The sequence below is a fragment of the Paramormyrops kingsleyae genome, chromosome 16, assembly GCF_048594095.1.
Source record: "Paramormyrops kingsleyae isolate MSU_618 chromosome 16, PKINGS_0.4, whole genome shotgun sequence".
Lineage (NCBI taxonomy): Eukaryota > Metazoa > Chordata > Actinopteri > Osteoglossiformes > Mormyridae > Paramormyrops > Paramormyrops kingsleyae.
The window spans coordinates 17,304,396-17,323,646 of NC_132812.1; the positions used below are offsets into that span (position 1 = coordinate 17,304,396).

The 19,251-nt window shown below is 40.4% G+C and overlaps 2 protein-coding genes across 4 annotated transcripts; one reads left to right on the plus strand and one right to left on the minus strand.

The window, feature by feature from the left end:
- Positions 1 to 1,208: 1,208 nt before the first annotated feature.
- Positions 1,209 to 9,181, minus strand: LOC111851513 (motile sperm domain-containing protein 2-like). Its single transcript, XM_023826508.2, has 10 exons — positions 9,046 to 9,181; positions 8,903 to 8,960; positions 8,406 to 8,561; positions 7,584 to 7,670; positions 6,291 to 6,445; positions 5,462 to 5,522; positions 4,730 to 4,768; positions 4,493 to 4,617; positions 4,202 to 4,312; positions 1,209 to 3,290 (listed from the first exon to the last, which is right to left on the minus strand). The coding sequence occupies exons 1-10, from the start codon at positions 9,076 to 9,078 to the stop codon at positions 3,285 to 3,287; spliced, it is 831 nt and encodes a 276-aa protein (XP_023682276.1). The 5' UTR covers positions 9,079 to 9,181; the 3' UTR covers positions 1,209 to 3,284.
- fancb (FA complementation group B) lies at positions 9,162 to 17,898 on the plus strand. 3 transcript variants are annotated; one of them, XM_023826505.2, is made up of 9 exons: positions 9,162 to 9,535; positions 10,168 to 11,144; positions 12,316 to 12,471; positions 12,577 to 12,672; positions 13,159 to 13,287; positions 13,498 to 13,658; positions 14,884 to 15,245; positions 15,501 to 15,741; positions 16,227 to 17,898. In XM_023826505.2, the coding sequence occupies exons 2-9, from the start codon at positions 10,176 to 10,178 to the stop codon at positions 16,648 to 16,650; spliced, it is 2,538 nt and encodes an 845-aa protein (XP_023682273.2). In that variant the 5' UTR covers positions 9,162 to 9,535; positions 10,168 to 10,175; the 3' UTR covers positions 16,651 to 17,898. The 3 variants fall into 3 exon arrangements, with proteins under 3 accessions (XP_023682273.2, XP_023682272.2, XP_072556458.1); XM_023826504.2 differs by having other exon boundaries at positions 9,163 to 9,509; XM_072700357.1 differs by lacking the exons at positions 9,162 to 9,535; positions 10,168 to 11,144 and adding an exon at positions 11,152 to 12,126.
- Positions 17,899 to 19,251: the final 1,353 nt, after the last annotated feature.

Here is a 19,251-nt window from a genome sequence, read left to right on the forward strand (position 1 = left end):
GTATCGTGCCTTGTGTAATATATTAACTAATGAGAGTTACTTTGAGCTTTGGTCATGACGTTATCGTAGGATAACATTCCTTCTTGGGTGGAGTTTGTATGTTCTTCCTGTGTTTGTGTGGGTACTTCAGTTCCTATTGCAGTCAGCATACCCTGCAGGTGAAAGAGTATCTCTAAATTGCTTGTTTTGTGTCTTCCTTGGATGGCCACCAGGCACACAGGGGCCCTGTAGTGAATAAGGATGGTGGATGGAGGTCAAGGAAGCAGATCAATCTAACGATTTCTATGCAATGATTTCCAACAGGGAGTTCTTATGTCTTATCAAACATCAGTAAGACCAGAGAAGTAAGACTGGCGTGGATTTCTCATTTTCTCCTGTCACTTCCCCACTGCTTTTCTGTATATAGAAAGACAGCTGAAAATAGCCTAAATTTCCTCATATTCAGTGACATTTAAGGGCAAATTCTAGAAGATGGTATGAAGAATTAAGTGGAAATGGGCTTTTTGACAGTTATTTTGAGCAGCCCTAGTGAACATTCCAGGCATTATAACAGTGGCAGAATCTGAATTACTGCTGCCTGAAACGTGGTGTTTTCTATTGTGCGCCATACCTTGGGCTATCATCTTTCTACACATTGTTTTACACCCATCTTAACCTGGTAAGACTGGAAAAATGAATGGATAAAGCCCTACAGTAAATATTTACACTGTCCATTATGCTAGAGAGTGACGCAATTGGGAAAGAGCATTTGCAAGCCTGTCACAAGGTTTAACAGTTAACCTACAAAGAGAATTAACTATATGAAATGTAAAGGAAATGCAACACATTTGTTTTTTTTGCACAGGTCAGGACACAGGTGGCCTGGTGAGAAGCCAAGACATTGTGCTATTCCTCTGTAAACAACAGCACATGCTGCCTTCAGCTTTACCATTGTCCCAGTAACTCGATCACGAGAGGCACATGACCACAGCATTCTATTTTTACATTTTGTTAGCGAAGAAAAGCAGAAGAAACTGGAAACATCTGCATGTCAAGCCCTTTGTGCATCACAACACTATTAAATGGTTGCTGGGTATTGTGGGCTTGGCATCTAGTCTATTGCAGGGTTATACTGAGATTGTAGGTCATCGGCTACAATAAGCCCAGCCCACCCTCCCATCCTTACTTATAGGGAGGGAGGAAGAAAAAGAAAGAGAAAGAAAATCAGCTTATTCTGGAAGGCTATTTTATTACAGTGCAATACAGCCATTAGTTGATTGATTCTGCATACAGAAGACACACTTACTGGCTGTTTCTTTAATTTTTAATGAAAAAACATTCAGTTCTTTATTTTATTACAGTTCAGTGAGATAAAACATTGAAGGTAAAAAACATCACTTCATATGTCCATTTAAGTTCATTCAGTCAGTTCAGTTATTGATTAATATGCAACAATTTATCTGAGGGATCTTTAAAATGAGTCCTGAGATACAAAGTCATAAAAACATTAAATGTAAATCTTTGGCAGTTAAGTATCAATGGCCATTGCTTAACAGATTGCACAATTTGTTAAAGGGGAATTCCACCAAAGGTTGATATTGCATATAGTATGAAATGTCACATATTAGAAATCGACACCACAGTTTACTTTTAATGAGAAATTAGAAATTAAAAATTCCCCCATAATGTGTCCTATTCATAGAACCAAGGACACATGGAAGAGAAGGTTACAAGGCTGTCACATTATATGAATATGTTTTATAAGGGCCAATAACTTTGCTACACAAAAACAGGAATGCAGCTGGTAGGTTCTGACAGAGATTACAAAAATAATCTTCTGATACAAACTGGAATTGAAATATCTTCAGCTCATGCCTCAGGGCAATATGTAAAAAAATATTCTTATTCACAGAAATGCAGTGTCTGTGGAAACACAACATAATGAACACTCTTGTGCAGGATTCCTTTTAACACTTTTCTTGCAGCAGAGTCCCTTAATTTTTACATCATTAAATTCCCAAAAACAATTTAAAAATTACGAAAAATGCAAAAGGATCACATTCATCAAGCTCCCATTAATACAAATGAAAATACTTAAACTCATTTAAGAGTTTACAGAAAAGAAAATCACAATTCAATTGACAATTTGAAATGCATAGACAAAAAAGTTACCATGACAACATAACTTATCCAGCAATCAAAGTAACTATGGAGTGTTAATGTAATTACTGTAATCTAGATGTAATTTAGATGTTATAGTTTTATGTGCCAAATCACAGTGATTACCTTACATGTGATTCACAGTTTATAAACAAAAGAATAGTAAGAAGATGATTCATAAATAAGTGCTTATTACAATGTAATACCTGCAGATCATCGGAGCAGATGGCACACTATCAAAGCCGTAACTAGGTTACTGCGTGGGCCCAATTTATTCAACGAACAGGTCAGACAAACAATAAACCAACAAGTCAGCTCCATGCTACCTACCTATTTTATATGGATATACATGACCAGGAATGTCTATGTTGAAATGCTTTAATGCTTGGTATTACACGTATCTGGACAGTGCTCAGCTATTGGCCAAAGAAGGCAAACTGTTAACACGTTTATGTGCTAACATTTCAGAAAAGCTTTCTTGTGCCTGTACTTCGTCATTATTGATAACATGTGTGAACAAAACCAGACAATGTAAGACATACATGAAAAAATGAGACAGAATTTGTTTATGGACTGCAGTTATAGGCAAATTATAGGCGATGTCTGTTTTGGGTCTCAGTAATCAAAAGCAAACCTAATTAATTGCATTAATCAATTTGTGCTGTGGCCCCTTCAAGCAGCGTACAAACGTTAGGGTCAGTCATGATCGGCCACAGGCCTAGGCTGACAATCAGGGATCGTCTGTTTCTTATAAGCCCAAATGCTAAGGTAGACTAATGAACAGCATTTTAACCAGATTTCAACAAAGTATTACAAGCTCTTACTAAATCGCCCAGGTAAATACGGCTAATACTAAAAATTGCTTATATTTTCAAAAGCAAAAGACAAATTTCAAAATTGAACATATTGCTTAAAATATTTAAAAATGCATACGGTTTAAAAATAGCAGTTTCATATTATGTGTGAAGTCCAGGTTAAAGTATTCTGCAGAGTTTGATAATTTGAGGCAACTACTACACATTGGTAACAATGATAATCCAGGGGATTATCACAAATACACAATAGAGTACGCTTGCATTTTCTGTTGACAGAAATCTCCTGATTTCGGTACTTCTTGTGCAGGTAAGGTGTTGTGTAATCCCTTTTCAGTCCTTTTACCAAAACAAAAAAAAATTACAACAAATTAAAATCATTAATATCAGCAGTAGGTGAGTGACAGTCCATTGTCTGCACAGTAACTGCTTATGATTAAGAAGAACTGGTAATATACATTACTGGTGTACAGGCATACAGAAAACACCCTAAAACATTCATAATCTACTGCATCACAACTCAAAGTGATACATTACTATTATTACATTTAACTAACAGATACTTTTATCCAAAGCAATATACAGTTGAGAAAGCATGGTTAAGCAGTCCCTGTAGTAATCAGAGTTAACAGCTTTGCTCAAGGGCTCAGTGGTGACATCGCCATTTGAATAGAAGACCTTCCAGTCCAAAAAGCCACACACTACATGCTTGAACGTAGATACCATGTTTGATTTTGCTGGTGCCTACTTCCACCAGCATTGTGTGTCCCTGGGACACAATGCACCTGTGTTTACGAGAGTTACTGCTGAAGGACAGTGTCATTTCCACTGAGAGGAACAAGGGCTGAATGGAAAATACAGCTCTGCAGTATTCTGATGCAGCTCATTGACTTGACAAGGGGTAATATCATTAATGTCTTCAGTCGCTTCTCAGTTACTGTTCTCAGTTTGTTCTCTCTGATCATTGCTACATGACCGTCTTTGAATTGAGTAACCACATCATTACTGTAAGTCCTTCCCAGAGTAATTAGATGGCACAGGCCTTTTAAGTATACAATCTAGCACCTCTTCTCTGGATGAGGAGTGGACAAGACATAAGCTAACGAATGTTTTTGGGCGTGCTGAAGCCTACAAGGATGCTACTGCAATATTGTGTCAGACAGGCTGAATGACAATGGAGATCATGTTGAACTGGACCTGGTATGTAAGGAAAACGTGTAAATATGTAGCTAATAAAGGTCACATGGTACCTTTCCATGGATTCTGCTATTTTCAACTGCACTGTCGCTTGGCCCGTTTTCAGACACCAGGAACTGGGAGCTGTCGTCAGGAAGCGGGGGATAGCTGTACTTGAAAGGGTCCTACAACACATCCAAATAACAGCAAACCAAAATGACAATGTTCAGCTTGTCCAGCAGGTACAACTATACAAAGAGATACTCAGTTCTTAAGTACTCCAAGACTTTTTGTAGGAAGAAAAAGTTTCTAATAAAAGCCACAGTATCTAATAACAATGAAATAATGATGAAATGAAGACATACAGTTCCTCCCATGTGAGGTGGCAAATTGTCAGGGCTGATGTATATCTCAACCTCATTCTTGGACACAAACTTCAATTTTTCAATGGAGTCAGCGTCCAGCCACGACTTTATGATCTTCCAAGCCGCTGAATCAGAGGAGAAACGTGACATTTTAGTCTATTCTGGGTCTTTCAAGCAGCATAGACTGCACCAGTACCAGGATGTATGTAAAGCAAAACTATTAACTGAGTAGCTCACCGTTCATGATCCAAGGCATCTCATACAGGATCATTTTGGCTTAAATGAGAAGCATTAAGAGGGAATAAATTAAAAATGTGGTTAAATTCAATGATGACATATTATCAATGCAAAAAAGTAATGACTAGCAGCTGAATCAGCATCTAACACAGACACGATGCAAGTAGCAACGACAGAAAAATCAATGAATGGCTTTGACATTTAAGACAACATTCAGTCTCCATACTGACTATAAGATAAGATAAGATAAGATAAGATGAACTTTATTTATCCCGAGGGAATTTCTTTTGTCATAAACATGCTCAGTGCAACAAGAGGAATTAAGATAAGACAGTAGTAATAGTGCAAAACAGAATAACAAAATAAATCTAACAAAGTAACAAATAACTATATCAGATATAATAAAATAACAGATAATTAGTGCAAGTGGTTATGAAAGGTGACTTAGTGTTTGTGCCATGAATAAAATGAGATAGCAGCTTGTGATGAGGGGATGAAACAAACATTCAATAGCATACAGGTGAGTAAATATGGGCAAAGGTGGAAAGGTCATAAATATCCCTCCCCCATTCTCACACTAGATTAGACGTCATTTTCAAAGAGACCAGGAAACAGTACAATAACAGCAGGGTAAAACACATATTACTGTATGATTTATATATGTGCTGTAAAGTTTTGTATTTTCCTTTTAAAATACCAAAATACAAAGACAAACTAGTTTCTAATACTTACACAACAACTTTGGATAATATGTTCTAAAGCAGCTGATGATGTACTTCACGAACTCCAGGTCCTAAACAAGAGGAAATAATTTATATTTAACAAATAAAAAAACTCAAAAGTCTTTTGATTATAAAGCATATTTTCTTTGAATTCAGAGACGGAATCTCAAGTGAAACCAAAGCTAATATCTAGACCAAAATTGTTTATTGACCAAAACTAATATGTGACGAAGTCAAAGTTACACATATAGCGGGCTGAGTGTATTTCAGTGTTATGAAATGTTGTAGTGTATACCATCCTGTGCATATATACATAGCATAACAAATAACATCTTCCAGAAGAATGTCAGAAAAAAATAAGATGGTTAATATCCATTTCTGGATGTCATAGAAACAATTAGCCAAAAGATTGCACAATTTTGACCTTTGATTACTGTGACTGGCACAGATTTACAATAACTATCTTTAGATATTATCAATAGAATTAAACTGAGAAAACATAGAAAACTGAATACTCATTTTACTATTTCCTACAATTCTTACAATATTCATTCTTTATTAGTCATCTCCATGATTCTTGACCTGCGGCAAATTGCAAATTATAAAATTTGCAAATACATATCCCAGATGCATATTCCATACAACAAAGTTCTCTCTTTTGGCCATTGCTGTCTTGTTAAATTGACAAATGTCTGCACTCTTTGTGAAACTAGTAGATTTAATAAAACTTAGTGGAAAGAATCAGATGGTTTACAAGAAACTACAGCTGGTCCAAATGGCAAACACCCACAGACACCTTTGATGTTAATGAAGGGAGTTTTGAGAGAGCAGATGCTTACGATATTGCGGACGCCAGAATCAGACATGTCGAACACGACCGTGAGAGGCTTGCCACGGTGCTGTTTAACGTGCTGTTCCAACCAGAAGGCCACATACTGCTTCTTGTCCTGCATGGTCTTGGCATCCTTGACATGCCGACTAATGTTAAACCAGACTGAAATGACAGTAGAAATTCACACATATATAAATATGGCTTAGGGGTCTATACCTGTAATCAGAAGGTCCCTGGTTTGAATCCCATTGTTGGCAAATTGATTTAAAAAAAAAAAAAACCTCAGGTAAGGTATGTGTATATATATACACATACACACACCTTACGTAAGTCCTTATTTCTATTTATTTATTTACATATATACACACTGTAAGGTGTGTGTGTGTGTGTATATATATATAATATATAATCATAATAATAACAATAATAACATATATATATGCACCTAATAATAATAATTATAATATTTATTATTAATAATAATTATTCTGCACAGACATTTTGTTTTTATGATGTTTTTTTTTTTTTTTACCTATTCAGGTCTGTTCTTGCCATTTTGCTATTAATTGCAATTGTAGTCCCTGGCTCCAAAACGCAGATGTTTGGTGTTTTATGTTATTGCAAAGGTGTTACTAATTATTAAGCCCCCAGTGACACTACTTCTCAATGACCTTTCTAACTCAGAAGAGCCCTTTTAGAGGTATAACTTGGGTTTCAATTTACATGAAATGAATGTTTTATTTAAAACTACTGGTTGTTCCTAGTTTTTGTAAGCAAATAATGACTTTGTTACAAGCCCAACAAATTTGCAATATTTTTACTGAATTAAGCAAGATTTTTTGTGTGCACTATATGTATGTATGTATGTATGTATATACACACTGAACTTTTATTTATATTCACAAATATAAACAACATATTATTAATAAATAACAATTAACAAATAATTCAATTGGGTATATATATTCACGCACACACAACATAATATACATATATACTGGTATCAGATTGGAACTCCGTATCGGTCGATACCCAAAGCCCAGGTATCATTATTGGTGTCCGGACTGAAAAGTCAGATTGGTGCATCAATAAATCTATTTATATAACAGACAACCTTTGTGTTATACAGCAGACCAAGTCCAGAAAACAACACTGATAAGGCTGAACAAGGATAACACAAAGATATCCAGTTTTTTGGAAAAGGGGAAATATATTGATTAACAGGGGTATAGCGATCATCAGATGTATGTCATTAGCAAAAATAAACACAAATCATAATCTGAAACAAGAATCCGCCTACATAGCTTGTTGCCTTCTTTGTCATAGCCATGCAGATAGATAGCACCAGTCTCGAAGGTCCATTTGGGGACGCAGCTTTCTGTGATATCTGAAAAACACAAAGAGGCTCCAGAAAATGTGCACAAAGAAGTAAAACTCAAGAAGCTGCCTACAGGCACCATGTCACTGCTCAAAACGACAAGAGACAGACTTTGAACTCTTTGAAAAGCATCCATCCATTTTCCAACAGCTTATCCTGGATAGGGTCGCAGAGGGATATGGAGCACAGCCTAAGCAGCAGAGGGTGCGAGGCAGGGGTACACCCTAAATGGGATTATGATCATCACTGGACACACATATACCCAGAGGTACACACACACACAATCATATGCTAGGGCAATTTAGAGATGCCAGTTAGCTTTTGGAAGAAAGCAGTGTGACAAAGGGAAACCATGCAAACTCCAAACGAAAGCAGGTGCAATCTGAAAGGCAAACCCCAGAGGTGTGAGGTGACAGTGGTATTGTACCTATTTCTGCAGAATACTGGAGTATGGCTCTAGGTGAAGGATATCCAGAGTGCAGACAGCATATGCAAGGTCATATCGTATTGGCAGTTTATTTGGACTGATTAAACTCAAAATTAGCTTAAAAACAACTCAGCCTGTTTAAAGTGTTTTTGTAAAACTACAAACTAATTTGTCTAATTTCTTTAAAGAAACATTTAAATACTCTATATAATAATAAAAACGGCTTTAATTTCTTTTAATCTTATTTTCTAATTTTTTAGGCATTGAGAAAATCTAACGAAAGTTATCACTGTGAATTCCAAATACGACCCGTTTACCGTTCAGTTGGAATGCCTTTCTCCAGTGAAAGCTTTCGTCTATCATTTTGATGGTCCTGTCCACGGCATAGTGCTGCCACGTCAGGTACGCGTCCACCAGCCAGTCATCGCTCTCCAGCTGCTCCAGGTCCCTGCGGTCATACCTGTCACATGCGTCTGCGGAGATAACGGTTTCATTTTGACATTCATATTGAATTAATTCGATTTCCAAAATGATATATACCATGGGCTGTTCAGCACAATCTGACGTCCATTTCAAAACTTTAAAAACTTCTACCCGCTTCCATACGGGTCACATGATGTTTCGGTATTGTCCAGTATAACAATTAAGGACGAAAACCGTTGAACACAGTTCTTTACACATATACTGTACATTTCACAGATTTAAGTTTTACTTGTGTGTGTTACTTAATACTCTTGGACATTGGTATTAACTTGGTGATGTGAGTTTCAAATTACGACTTCATCAGCATTAAGCGTAAGAGGAGCTGCCTTACCTTTAAGATACTCCGTTTTAAACCTCCGCCTTGTTTCCTCTATCTTTTTCTCAATGTCCTGTTGAAAGAGGGCAATTCATGAGTACCCACACATCTGAAAGCTACGCCATCTATTTCTTACCCTCAATACATACTGTGCCTACCTGCTCTGACAGAGAAGGTTCAGCGCTCGCCATGGTCACGTCAGCGCTGGCAGGGGTGGCCGGAGACCAGGCGTATAAAACGGGACCCGTCGTGACACTGACTTCCCTTGGCGCGCCATTTTGGCTCTGCGAGGAGCTATAAATGTCAACACCCTGCCTGTCAGCATATTTTTTCACAGAGGGTAAACGCCCCGATGACTGCATGCCAGCTGCCCGTCAAGCACTTCGAAAAACGCAAAATTACAGCCATAGAGCATTTGTGATGTTAATCAGAAAGCTTTTATGGAGACATGATGACTACCGTTGTAAACTGCATTTCCCACGATGCCACTTTAAAAACTACGATTCCCATGATGCACTTAGAAGCGGGAAGTTTTGACATTCTGACCAGAAAGTATCTCTCGGTGGCTTTTCATTTGTCTCACAGGATAATATATGGGTTAGATTACCCAAATTCGGACAAGGTAACTGGAACCTGATTCATCAACTGGTAATATCTGCCTTTGGATAATCAACTAAGTAGCTGTAAAATGCTTGCAGAAATACATGCACGTGCCAAGTGGCTTCTGTGTTGGTGCTAGCCTGTCCATTACTTCAGACATGCTCATAATTTTGTTTTAATTAAACTTTTAAGTACTTGTCAGCTAGCTAGGCTAGTTAGTCAGCTTGGTGTAGTCCGATAACAAGAAATCCGATAAGGTCAGCTAGCTAGTTAGCAGCTATGCTTATGCTTGTGAATGACGAAAGATATTACTAGCTAAAATGACACTGCTTGGTAAGCGGTAACCCCTTAGTACGTCAGTTTGTTTAAAAACAGTAAAGTGGGTTAAATAATTTGTTTACTGTTTTGTTTTACCTGCTCTAAGTATGGCAACTACTGTGTAACCGGTGGATGCCAAAGTTAGCTGTCGTTGTCCCATTGTCTGTCATTGTAAAACTTTGGACGTAATGGGATTAAAGGTCATGAACTAAGTTATAGCACTGAAGTTTTGTGCTCTTATCTCATAACTTTTGGGCTTTTTGGGATTAATTCATGTGCCTTAACCTTGCATCAAAACATTAACTATCTTGCACATTTCTAGAAATGATCGAGCACTATTACATTTTTTTGTCTTTATTTAGGGACATGGATGCCTGCTTCTAGACTGCCCCCCCTAACAGGAAGCACAATGGTTTCTCCGGAAGAAGAGTGTATTAGACTGTTTGCTCTCAACAGTGACATCCTTTCAGTCCAATTGGCACCCTCCTTTTCTGAGAGGCAGTCTCAGTCAGGGTCAGAGCTTAGGTTGAGAAGGATGTTCTTTGGGCGAGAGGCGGGACATTTCTTGGTCCGCAATGAAAGCAAAGTGCTTGTCAGCAAAAGGGCCACTTCACAGTTTGGCCTGGTTACTTGTGCCCCTGCTGTGGATGTAAAAAATGGCCAAGTGCTTCCTTGTATTTTACTCAAACAACAGAAGAGAAAAACAAACTCCTTCAAATACACACTTCTCACTCTTAGCTGCTCAGACTCCTTCGAGCCACACTTAGAGTTTAAGCTGCCATATGAAATGAAAGACAATATTACAATTGCACGGGGCCCCACTGTGTTATGGAGTCATGAGAATAGTATTTTTTATACATCTGTGGAAGTTGGTGAGGTTCAGCAAGTATATGTTCAGTTATTGTCAGTATGTTATATTGGCGAGTTACCCATTGGCAAAAGGAACATAATGATCCTTGGTTCCCAAAAACCAGCTGAGAAGGACCATGATAAGCAGCCGAAGATCACCTGGCCACACCAAGCTGTTGGATATTTCCTGGAGGATGGAGAGCTTTTTGACGGAGCTTGGATTTTACCTCATGCGTACATTTCTGTCGTGAAATGCATTTTTTTTGTCTCGGCTGAACAAGTAGGCGACAAATTTCAGTCGTCATTGGTGGCGGCAACCAGCAAAAATCAGCTGGTGCGGTTCGAAACTGGGGTCCCCAAGGACATTTGCAAGCTTCCCTTTGAGGAACCTGCCAACGTGCAGCTGGCAGACACAGGACTGGCCGGCTGCTTCTTCCTCGTCTCGTTCCGAGGGGGAAATGTTTGTGCCATTTGGAAAAACTCTTTTCAGGTGTGACCCTTAGTAGAAGGTGCTTTTGGCAGATCTGAGCCCGGCAGGCATATAGTCTCTGACCTGCTGTCTGTTCAGGGCAGCACATGTACTCAACACACTCATGCTTCCATGCAGTTTGACGTCTAGCGGGTTCTATTTAAGATACTTTTGCTTCCTCTTTCTCTGCCCTCTTTTTTCCCTTCCCTTTATATTTTTTCTGGTAAAGAGTTGCTTTTGTTTTTGTTATGCTCTGGCTATGCTTTTGCCATGTTCTGAGCTTGGTGCCCCATCAACGTGTTTTGTTATGAAAAAGAAAGAACAGTCTGAAAACAGTATTTGGGATTGTATTAAAACTTATCTACCAGTAAGAGGAAAAGCCTTAACTGTAAATAGAAATGTTCTTCATTGTGTGCATTTTACTAATACTGATAAAAGGGGACAAAGTGTGCATGAACCTTTGTCTCCCCACCCATGTTAATCTTATCTTAGTTGATAGTTTTATATAAGTCTAGTGTTTCCAGCTGTCTTGTTTTACTTTAATTATTAATCAGCAATTGTCTTTACTACTTCTTTACCATTCTGTCATTCTAATTCATTACTCACTCAGTTGAAGTCTAGAGTCATTAAATGTTATTAAATCCTGCAGATTTAAGCAGCTTTAAAAGTAATATTTGTTAATTGTGCAGCAGAGGAAGGTTTATTCATATTTCAAAAGGATCAGAAAAGCTGCCAAACCAGGTGCCAAACCTAAGAGTATAACCCATTTAACTACATTTTCATAGTTAAAGGTATATTAAACATATTCATAAATAATCATTTGTGGGCTTATAATGTGCCATGACTCTGCTTTTATAATCATACTTTTATGATTTTGGAAGTAGACTTATTATTCTGTTCTTGGCTGGGAGAGAGGATTTTTGTGAATGGGTCATGCTTAGGTTATCGGGTCTTGCAAGTAACAGCTCCTGTACTAATTTGGTCTTATCCCTCCCCTCAGAATGTGAGCATTTCTTCTGAGAAGAGCATGTTAGGCCAGTGATTTAATGATAAGTGATGTTTGGTGTAGACAAATATGAGCACAGTTTCTTTGTATTTTTCCTGCTTTTCTTTAAATTTCATTGTCTGACTCTAAGCACAGCCTAGCGGTGTCTGTTCTCTTTTCCACATTCATTTTGTCCCCGGTTGTCAGGTGGCTCACTGCTGGGAGGGTGTGAGCTCGCTCCATGTGGACGACTTTGTGGGTCGTGGCACTGACCAGATACTGCTGCTCTTTGAGAAGCATGAACCAGCAGAGGGTGCACTTGCAAACTTTGTCATCACCGACCTTGGTGATATGACTTACAGTGTAAGCTACTTTAACATATTTGCCAGTTTTGTTTATTTTGTATGTTAACTGTGGTTTGTAATGCGGTCTTGTTATTTAGATGAAAGTCAGTTTTCTGTGTTTCAGACCAGACAGAATGTGGTGGATGACGCTTCAGGTGCTGCAGACTCACTACAGGAGAATTATCTCCGGATGGTCCAGGCGTTAGAGTCTCGACTGCAGGTACAGACACCAAATGGAGCCCCATTTTTTAATATATATATATATAGCCCTCAGAGCCACACACCCTGCACATCACTGATTTAGTCAGTCCCATGCTCGAATATGAGTCCTTCAATACCACAAGGTAAGTTCCAAGTGATTGGGCTATCCAGCTCTTTTTCATTACGAATGAATACAAAGATGTCTGGATTCATATAGTAAGAGTTTCACACCTGCTGTATAGATTTAGGGGTATGCAGCTTGGAGCGCAGAGTCAGTTTGCTGGTTCACCTCCTAGGTACCTCGCAGTGATGCACATGTAGCTCTCATATAATTTGATGCTCATGTTTTACCTGTGGGATTCTGCAGTAACCACAAGAGTCTTGCTGAGATTCTTTGTTCAGGTCAAGATATTACAGTTCAAATCCACCATATTTCTGCGTTGTGGGCTTTAAAGAATGATGATTGCAGGTGCACCTTGGTTTTGTGTATTATCTTAATCCACAGTCGGGCATGACCTCTCTCCGGGACCTTCAGAGAGGGCTGGAGGTGAAAGACAGGCTCCTGCTGCAGTCAGTAAAAGCCCTGGTAGATGCTGTTTCGGGAAGAGAGCATGTCGTGTCCAGGGCGGAACAGGTAGAGGGCTCTTTCGTGTGCTTAAGTGTTGACTATTTATGGGGGTAAATATCGAATTGTGTCGTATGACATCCATGATGTAGTATGTAGTGCATGATTTGTAGTAGAACCTCTTCATGGTCTTGGTTGGTGTTATGGCAGTATGGGGGGTGGAGCAAGTGTGGAGCAAGTGTGCAGATGTGAAAATGATGGAGGGCAATCTTTCTACAGGAGGGCTTGGTATCTCTGTGGGATGAAGATGTGGAGGATGAAGGCCCAGATGAGAGGCTGACCGCATTTGAGCCCCACCCTCTTCCCGTGGAGAAGATATGGCAGCGTGTCGTTGAGGATCGCCTGGTCGTGGGTGCGGTGCTGACGGAGGAGACTGCTTCGTAAGTGAGCGTCGTTCTACACCTCGAGCTGCCTTGGGGAAATGAAGGCAAGCCTTAGGGTGCAGTTTTCAGTTCAGTCCAGTTTATTTTGATCTAGCGCCTTTCACAGTAGTGTCACCCCAGGGTGCTTCACAAGGGTGTGTGGCCATTCATCATCTCACCATTTATAGAGAATGGTACTTGAAACAGGGAAAAAGGGAAGGTGGAATGAAAGAAACCCAGAAGACAGCAGAGGAGAGGACCCAAAAACTCCCAGGCAGGGGGAGAAAAAAAACCTCTGGGGGTCCCAAGTCAACTGGCTACCCAGCCCCTCTGGGCATGCTGACATTATAGAAAACAAAAGAATGAGCCTGCTTTAATAAAAGCTAGGTGTAAACTGAAGTCAAGGTCAAAGTCCATCAATGAGGCAGACTTCTGTGCAGGTTTGTGTGACTCAGCAGATCGTAGGCTTGCTCCCACAGTGTCACTGGAGCTGTGTCCCCTTTGCTTATTCTATCCCTGTATTACATCGTGATATTAACCCAGTAAATGTTTCCTATTAAGACTTTAACTTCGTAAAATCTTCACTTTGCTTTTTTGGCACGTCAATCATAAATGCTGCATGTGGTCGTATGATAAGCATGCAGTGCAGAGTAACAAGATGATGCTAAATGCAGAAGTTTATCTGTAAAAATAATCAATTTCCATTACCAGAATTTGATTCTTAAGGGTAGTTTCTCTGCAGGGGTCTTCTGTGGCACATCTTGCACGTCCTCGAAGCCGCTTAGAGCCACCTGTTAACTGGGGGAGATCCAGATTATTTTCGTTTGTGCTTGTGAACCAACTCGACTCCTGCTCTCCCACTGCCTCTGCGACTTGCCGAAGCATCTCCCTCACCGAAGCGGTCGCTCCAGACGTTGAGGGTATTGTCTGCCTGATCGCCATGGCAACAGTAACCTGCAGCCTTTCGAATTGCGAGTCCAAAGCCATGACAGCCGTTTGCGCTACGACCCAAGAGGCACTTTCTCCTGGTTTAGCAGCCAGGCCCATAAGGAAAACAGGAAGTCCATCAGCCAAAGACCTCTCTCTGTGTCCCAGTTACAGTTCTGACAACTCGAATATGGATCGAGGCACATGCCAATATCATTCGAAATGTTCTGCAAATGTCGAGTCTGCAAATACAGCATTTTGGTTTCTGAAAATAGCTGGGATGGTGTGACATTGAATAGTGTTGTTTGTTTTCCAGATCAGCAGAGAGCGTAAGTTTGTCCCTCTTGTCAGAAGACGGCCAGGGCTCAGGGGTGCATGTGCTGCAGACCCATAGCAGAATGTTCCGGTTTCCCTGCCCCTCCACTGTAAAGGAGCCCCTGGCCAAGAGGACGAAGCAGGACCGAAGTAACAGTGCTGAGAGGCTGACTGTTACCGTGGTGACTGACCTGGCCCCACTGGTGGCCTGTGGCAGTATTCAGTGTGCTGTGCTGCTTCACAATGGCTGTAGCCAGGGGGGCACTTTTGCCAAGCTGTGTGGTCATGTCTCCCTGGACATCCAGGATGTGGCTCAGGGAAAATACTGCCCTCACCTGGTCAACTGCTGCAAGTTTACTACAGGTTAATTGAACTTGTTTGTTTTTGAGTAACCTTTGTCATTTTAAGTACATTTAACAGACAGCTTTAAAATGTTCCTTGGAAATCGACAACTAGGGATTTTTTTCTGTCTTGCACTAGAAAAGGTGTCATTTTTTTAAAGTTTGAGTAACTTTTCTTCACATCAGAATCCCCCGACTTTAAGTTGAATTTGGCCGTCATCATATATTTCCCCTTTTCTTTAGCTGTTGTTACATCGTGCCCCTTTCTTGTCTCTAGAGGAGTGTTCCGAAGACCTCCTGAGCCTGCTGGCAGCGTGGGAATCCTGCTCCTTCGTTCTCCGCTCCCCTGAGCACACCCTGCACTGCGTGCCCCACTGGCTACTGGCAGTGGCACGTAGCGAGCCTGTGCCGTTCAGCCCCGGCTACTTCCTGTTTGCGGCAGCGGAGCCGCGTGCGGCCGTCCTGTTCCGCTGGCAGGAGAGGACGCCATTCCAGGGCGAGCTGCGCGTCTGCTGCAGGTGAGCAAAGCGGAGAGCCGCGGCGGTCATGATGTGGCCCAGTCACATGGCACCCTGGCCATGCTGCAGTTTGTATGTACAGCTTCATTCAGTACAGAGCAGCTAAAAGGCTTAACTGGACATTATTACAGTGCATCTTTATATCCAGTTATTCACCCATCTTCCATGACTATCCATTCAGTATGACGTCACAGTGTGTGCAGCCTGTCCCAAAATGAACACACACTTGCATTTAATTACATTTGCATTTTGTGTTGCTCTCAGGCTTTGACACTGTTTCTGTAATAATGTCCTTATGTAATGATAACCACAGTGTAATCTGCACACCCTGGGCAGGCAGCCTTACTGCATAAGCTGATATGACTTTATTAGTTCATTGCTGTCAGGCTTGCTGTGCAAATTCAAGTCTGCACTCTATCTTTATGATTGGTTTGTGTGCTGCCTTTATCTGGAGACTGATTTGCCTTCTTTCTGGGGTCTCCCAGGAGCCGGGCTCAGCTGCTTCAGGTTTTGGACTCTCTGTGTCGCTCCCTGCCTCCATCCTGTGAGGTCCAGCCCATCCAGGGGAAGGCAGCGGAGGAGTTGGTACTGGTGCTGGCCTCCTCCCTGGAGCGGGAAGCACTGACCCTACGAGATGGCGTGTCCTCACTCCTCAGTGCTGCTAGCATGGCGGCGCAGGGCGGAGCCCAAGAATATGAGAAGGTGCAGCCGATGGATGACCTGCAGGCGCACAGGATTGAGATGGAGAGAGACCGGGAGCGGAGCAGGAGCGTCTGGAGCCCCCTGGTGGAGGTGGAGCAGTATCGTGGGCTCAGCACCGCCGTATCCCAGTTTGGGCTGGAGGGGGACCTTGTTGCCTACTCGCTGGGGGAGGTTCTGTACACTCCCCATGCTGTCTGTCAGGGCTGAAGCTTGAATGTTTGCCAGTTATTAACATGTACAATCCAGCTATTTCTGTATGAATGCAGTCCTGAAATTAAATAAATAAAATTCTGATCAAAGTGAGATTGAATCAGGATGCCATTTTAAAAATGTTCAAAAGAGCTGAGTTCCCATTTCAGTGTGCATTGTCTTCTCATACGGTATTTGGGCATATTCCCAAGAAAAGTGATAATAGGATTATATATTTGTCTTTAAATGCTTTAAATAAATCCTTGTGTCCAGCATGAATTCAGCTTTCTGAGCCTTATAAGCCACTCAGAAAGGGCTGGCCAGCTGCTACAGGTGCCTGTCCTGCAGAGATTTTGTGTGGTGGGCGGGTCTTTTGGCATGGAAAACCCAGAGGGGCTTGGCTATCGTCACCTCCAACAAGGTGTTTTGCTAGAGTCACTGTTAGAATGATAGCTTAAAGATGCATCCGCGTATAAAATGGGTGGTTTGCTATAAATCTGGATTACTGAATCCCACCTTTTCTAAAACTGCAGGTTATTTGCTGTTCTTTTAGTGCTTAAGAGAAATGGCCCATCAAAAGGAAGTCTAAAAGCTATATTTAACTATATTTAATCAAATAAAGGGAGTTGCCTGCCTTATGTATAAAGTACTAGTCAAAGGTCTGAACACGCAAAGCCGTCTACAAAGAGAGTTGCATCACGTGACCTGGCCACCTTACCTAAACACAGTAAAATGATTTTGGAGGAGTCTGACCAGAGAGTGAGGGCAAAGTGGTCAATGACTGCTCAGCATATGTGGGACCTTCTTAATCTTAACATAGCTGAATCAGAATCAGAAACTTTATTGTCATTACACAAAAGTATAATGAAAATTGTGTGCAGTCCCTTGCAGTGCAAAAATAATAGAATATAAAAGCAATAAAATAATGTATAAGAGTTATTGCACATTGTTTAAGAAAGAAATCTTGCACAGATTTAACTCTAAGGTATTACACAGGTTTGTGAAAGAGAGCATACCCTTTCGGTGTTCATTTATTATTGCAACAGCTGGGGGTTAAGGACCTTGTTCAAAGGCCCAATGGTGGGATCAATATGCTGACCATGTGACCATGGGATTTCCAGCCCACAAAGCTGCCCTCCCACCTCCCTCCACAAGTTATTGTTTTTTTTTGTTTCGTACTTCCAAATGTGTCATTGTATAGTTTTTATGTCTTCATAATTATTCTAAAATGTAAAGAATAGTACAAATAAACCTTTCTATGTGTAAGTGTGCCCAAACTTTTGACTGGTACTATATGTTAGGTACTCTGTACTGCAATCAGCCTGCTATAACTCACTGATAGGATACATCTTGCCATCCCGTTATCATATACTATCTTTATGTCTTTCTCACGTACTCAGAAATGCGCAGATATGATTCATCTTTTCATCCTATTATCATATACTGAATTTACGTCTTTCTGACATACTCAGAAATGCGCAATAGGATTCATCTTGTCATAATATTATCATATACTGAATTTACTTCTTTCTGACATACTCAGAAATGCGCAATAGGATTCATTTTGTCATCCTATTATCATATACTGGTTTTACATCTTTCTGACCTACTCATAAATGTGCAGATAGGATTCATCCTGTCACACCAGTATCATATAGTAGCTTTCATTACATTTGAGCAGCATAGCTATGGCCCCCTTCTGCCCCACATGCTTGTGTCTTTATGAATCTCAATTCTCTTTATGAAGGTATTTGCTAAACAGATCCCAGCTTCTTCTTTCCTAGCATCATAAGATGTGGGAATATTTAATGGAGGTGATTATAAATAAGAGCAGCTTGTCATTCTGGATGTTTTTCACTCCTTGTCCCATATTGCAACTTGTCACACTGGGTGACAGTCTAGTTAAGTGAAAAATGTCTCGTCAAGACCTAGAGGCAGGAAAGAGAGAGAGACAGTGTGGAATTTATGCACCTTTTATTACATTTCGATGGTGCAAAGTATCCGAATTCTTTTTCCATTGGGAGGCTGTCATCAGGCGAGTTTGATGGTAACCTCCTGAGAGATGGAATGCATTATCTTATTCCTGATGCTCACGGGCAAGTAATCCTCTTTTAAACCATAGTTATTTAATATCCCAAGCCAGCCTCCGGGACTATATGCATTTGTGTGTCACTCGTATTACGTGGGTAAGTATAGCAACACTCAGATTGTATTGTAGAGATTTATTCTTTAATGGAGCTGCTTAGAGATCATGGGTAACCTGTTGCAATTGTTGTAGTCCCAAGCAGGTAATTCAGTTCAATTGAATCACTGCTTGGCTTTGTTCTTCAGCACAAACCGTGAGCACAGGTGTGTCAGATGGATGTGTTGAGCTGCCAGAACAAAATAGCATATCGAGGAAGTTCCTTGGCTTTGAGGACAGTAAGTGACCATCTGAGTATTACTAGAGGGTTTTAACATTACTGGATCTCCTCAGCTAAACTCTCACTAACTTCTAATTGAATGTGTTTTTATGTTGAGCTGGATTTTTTTTCCATTTTCTTCAGTGATTTAAATTACATTCCCGATCTGCCATAACATTAAAACCACTGACAAGTGAATAAAATAGATTATCTTGTT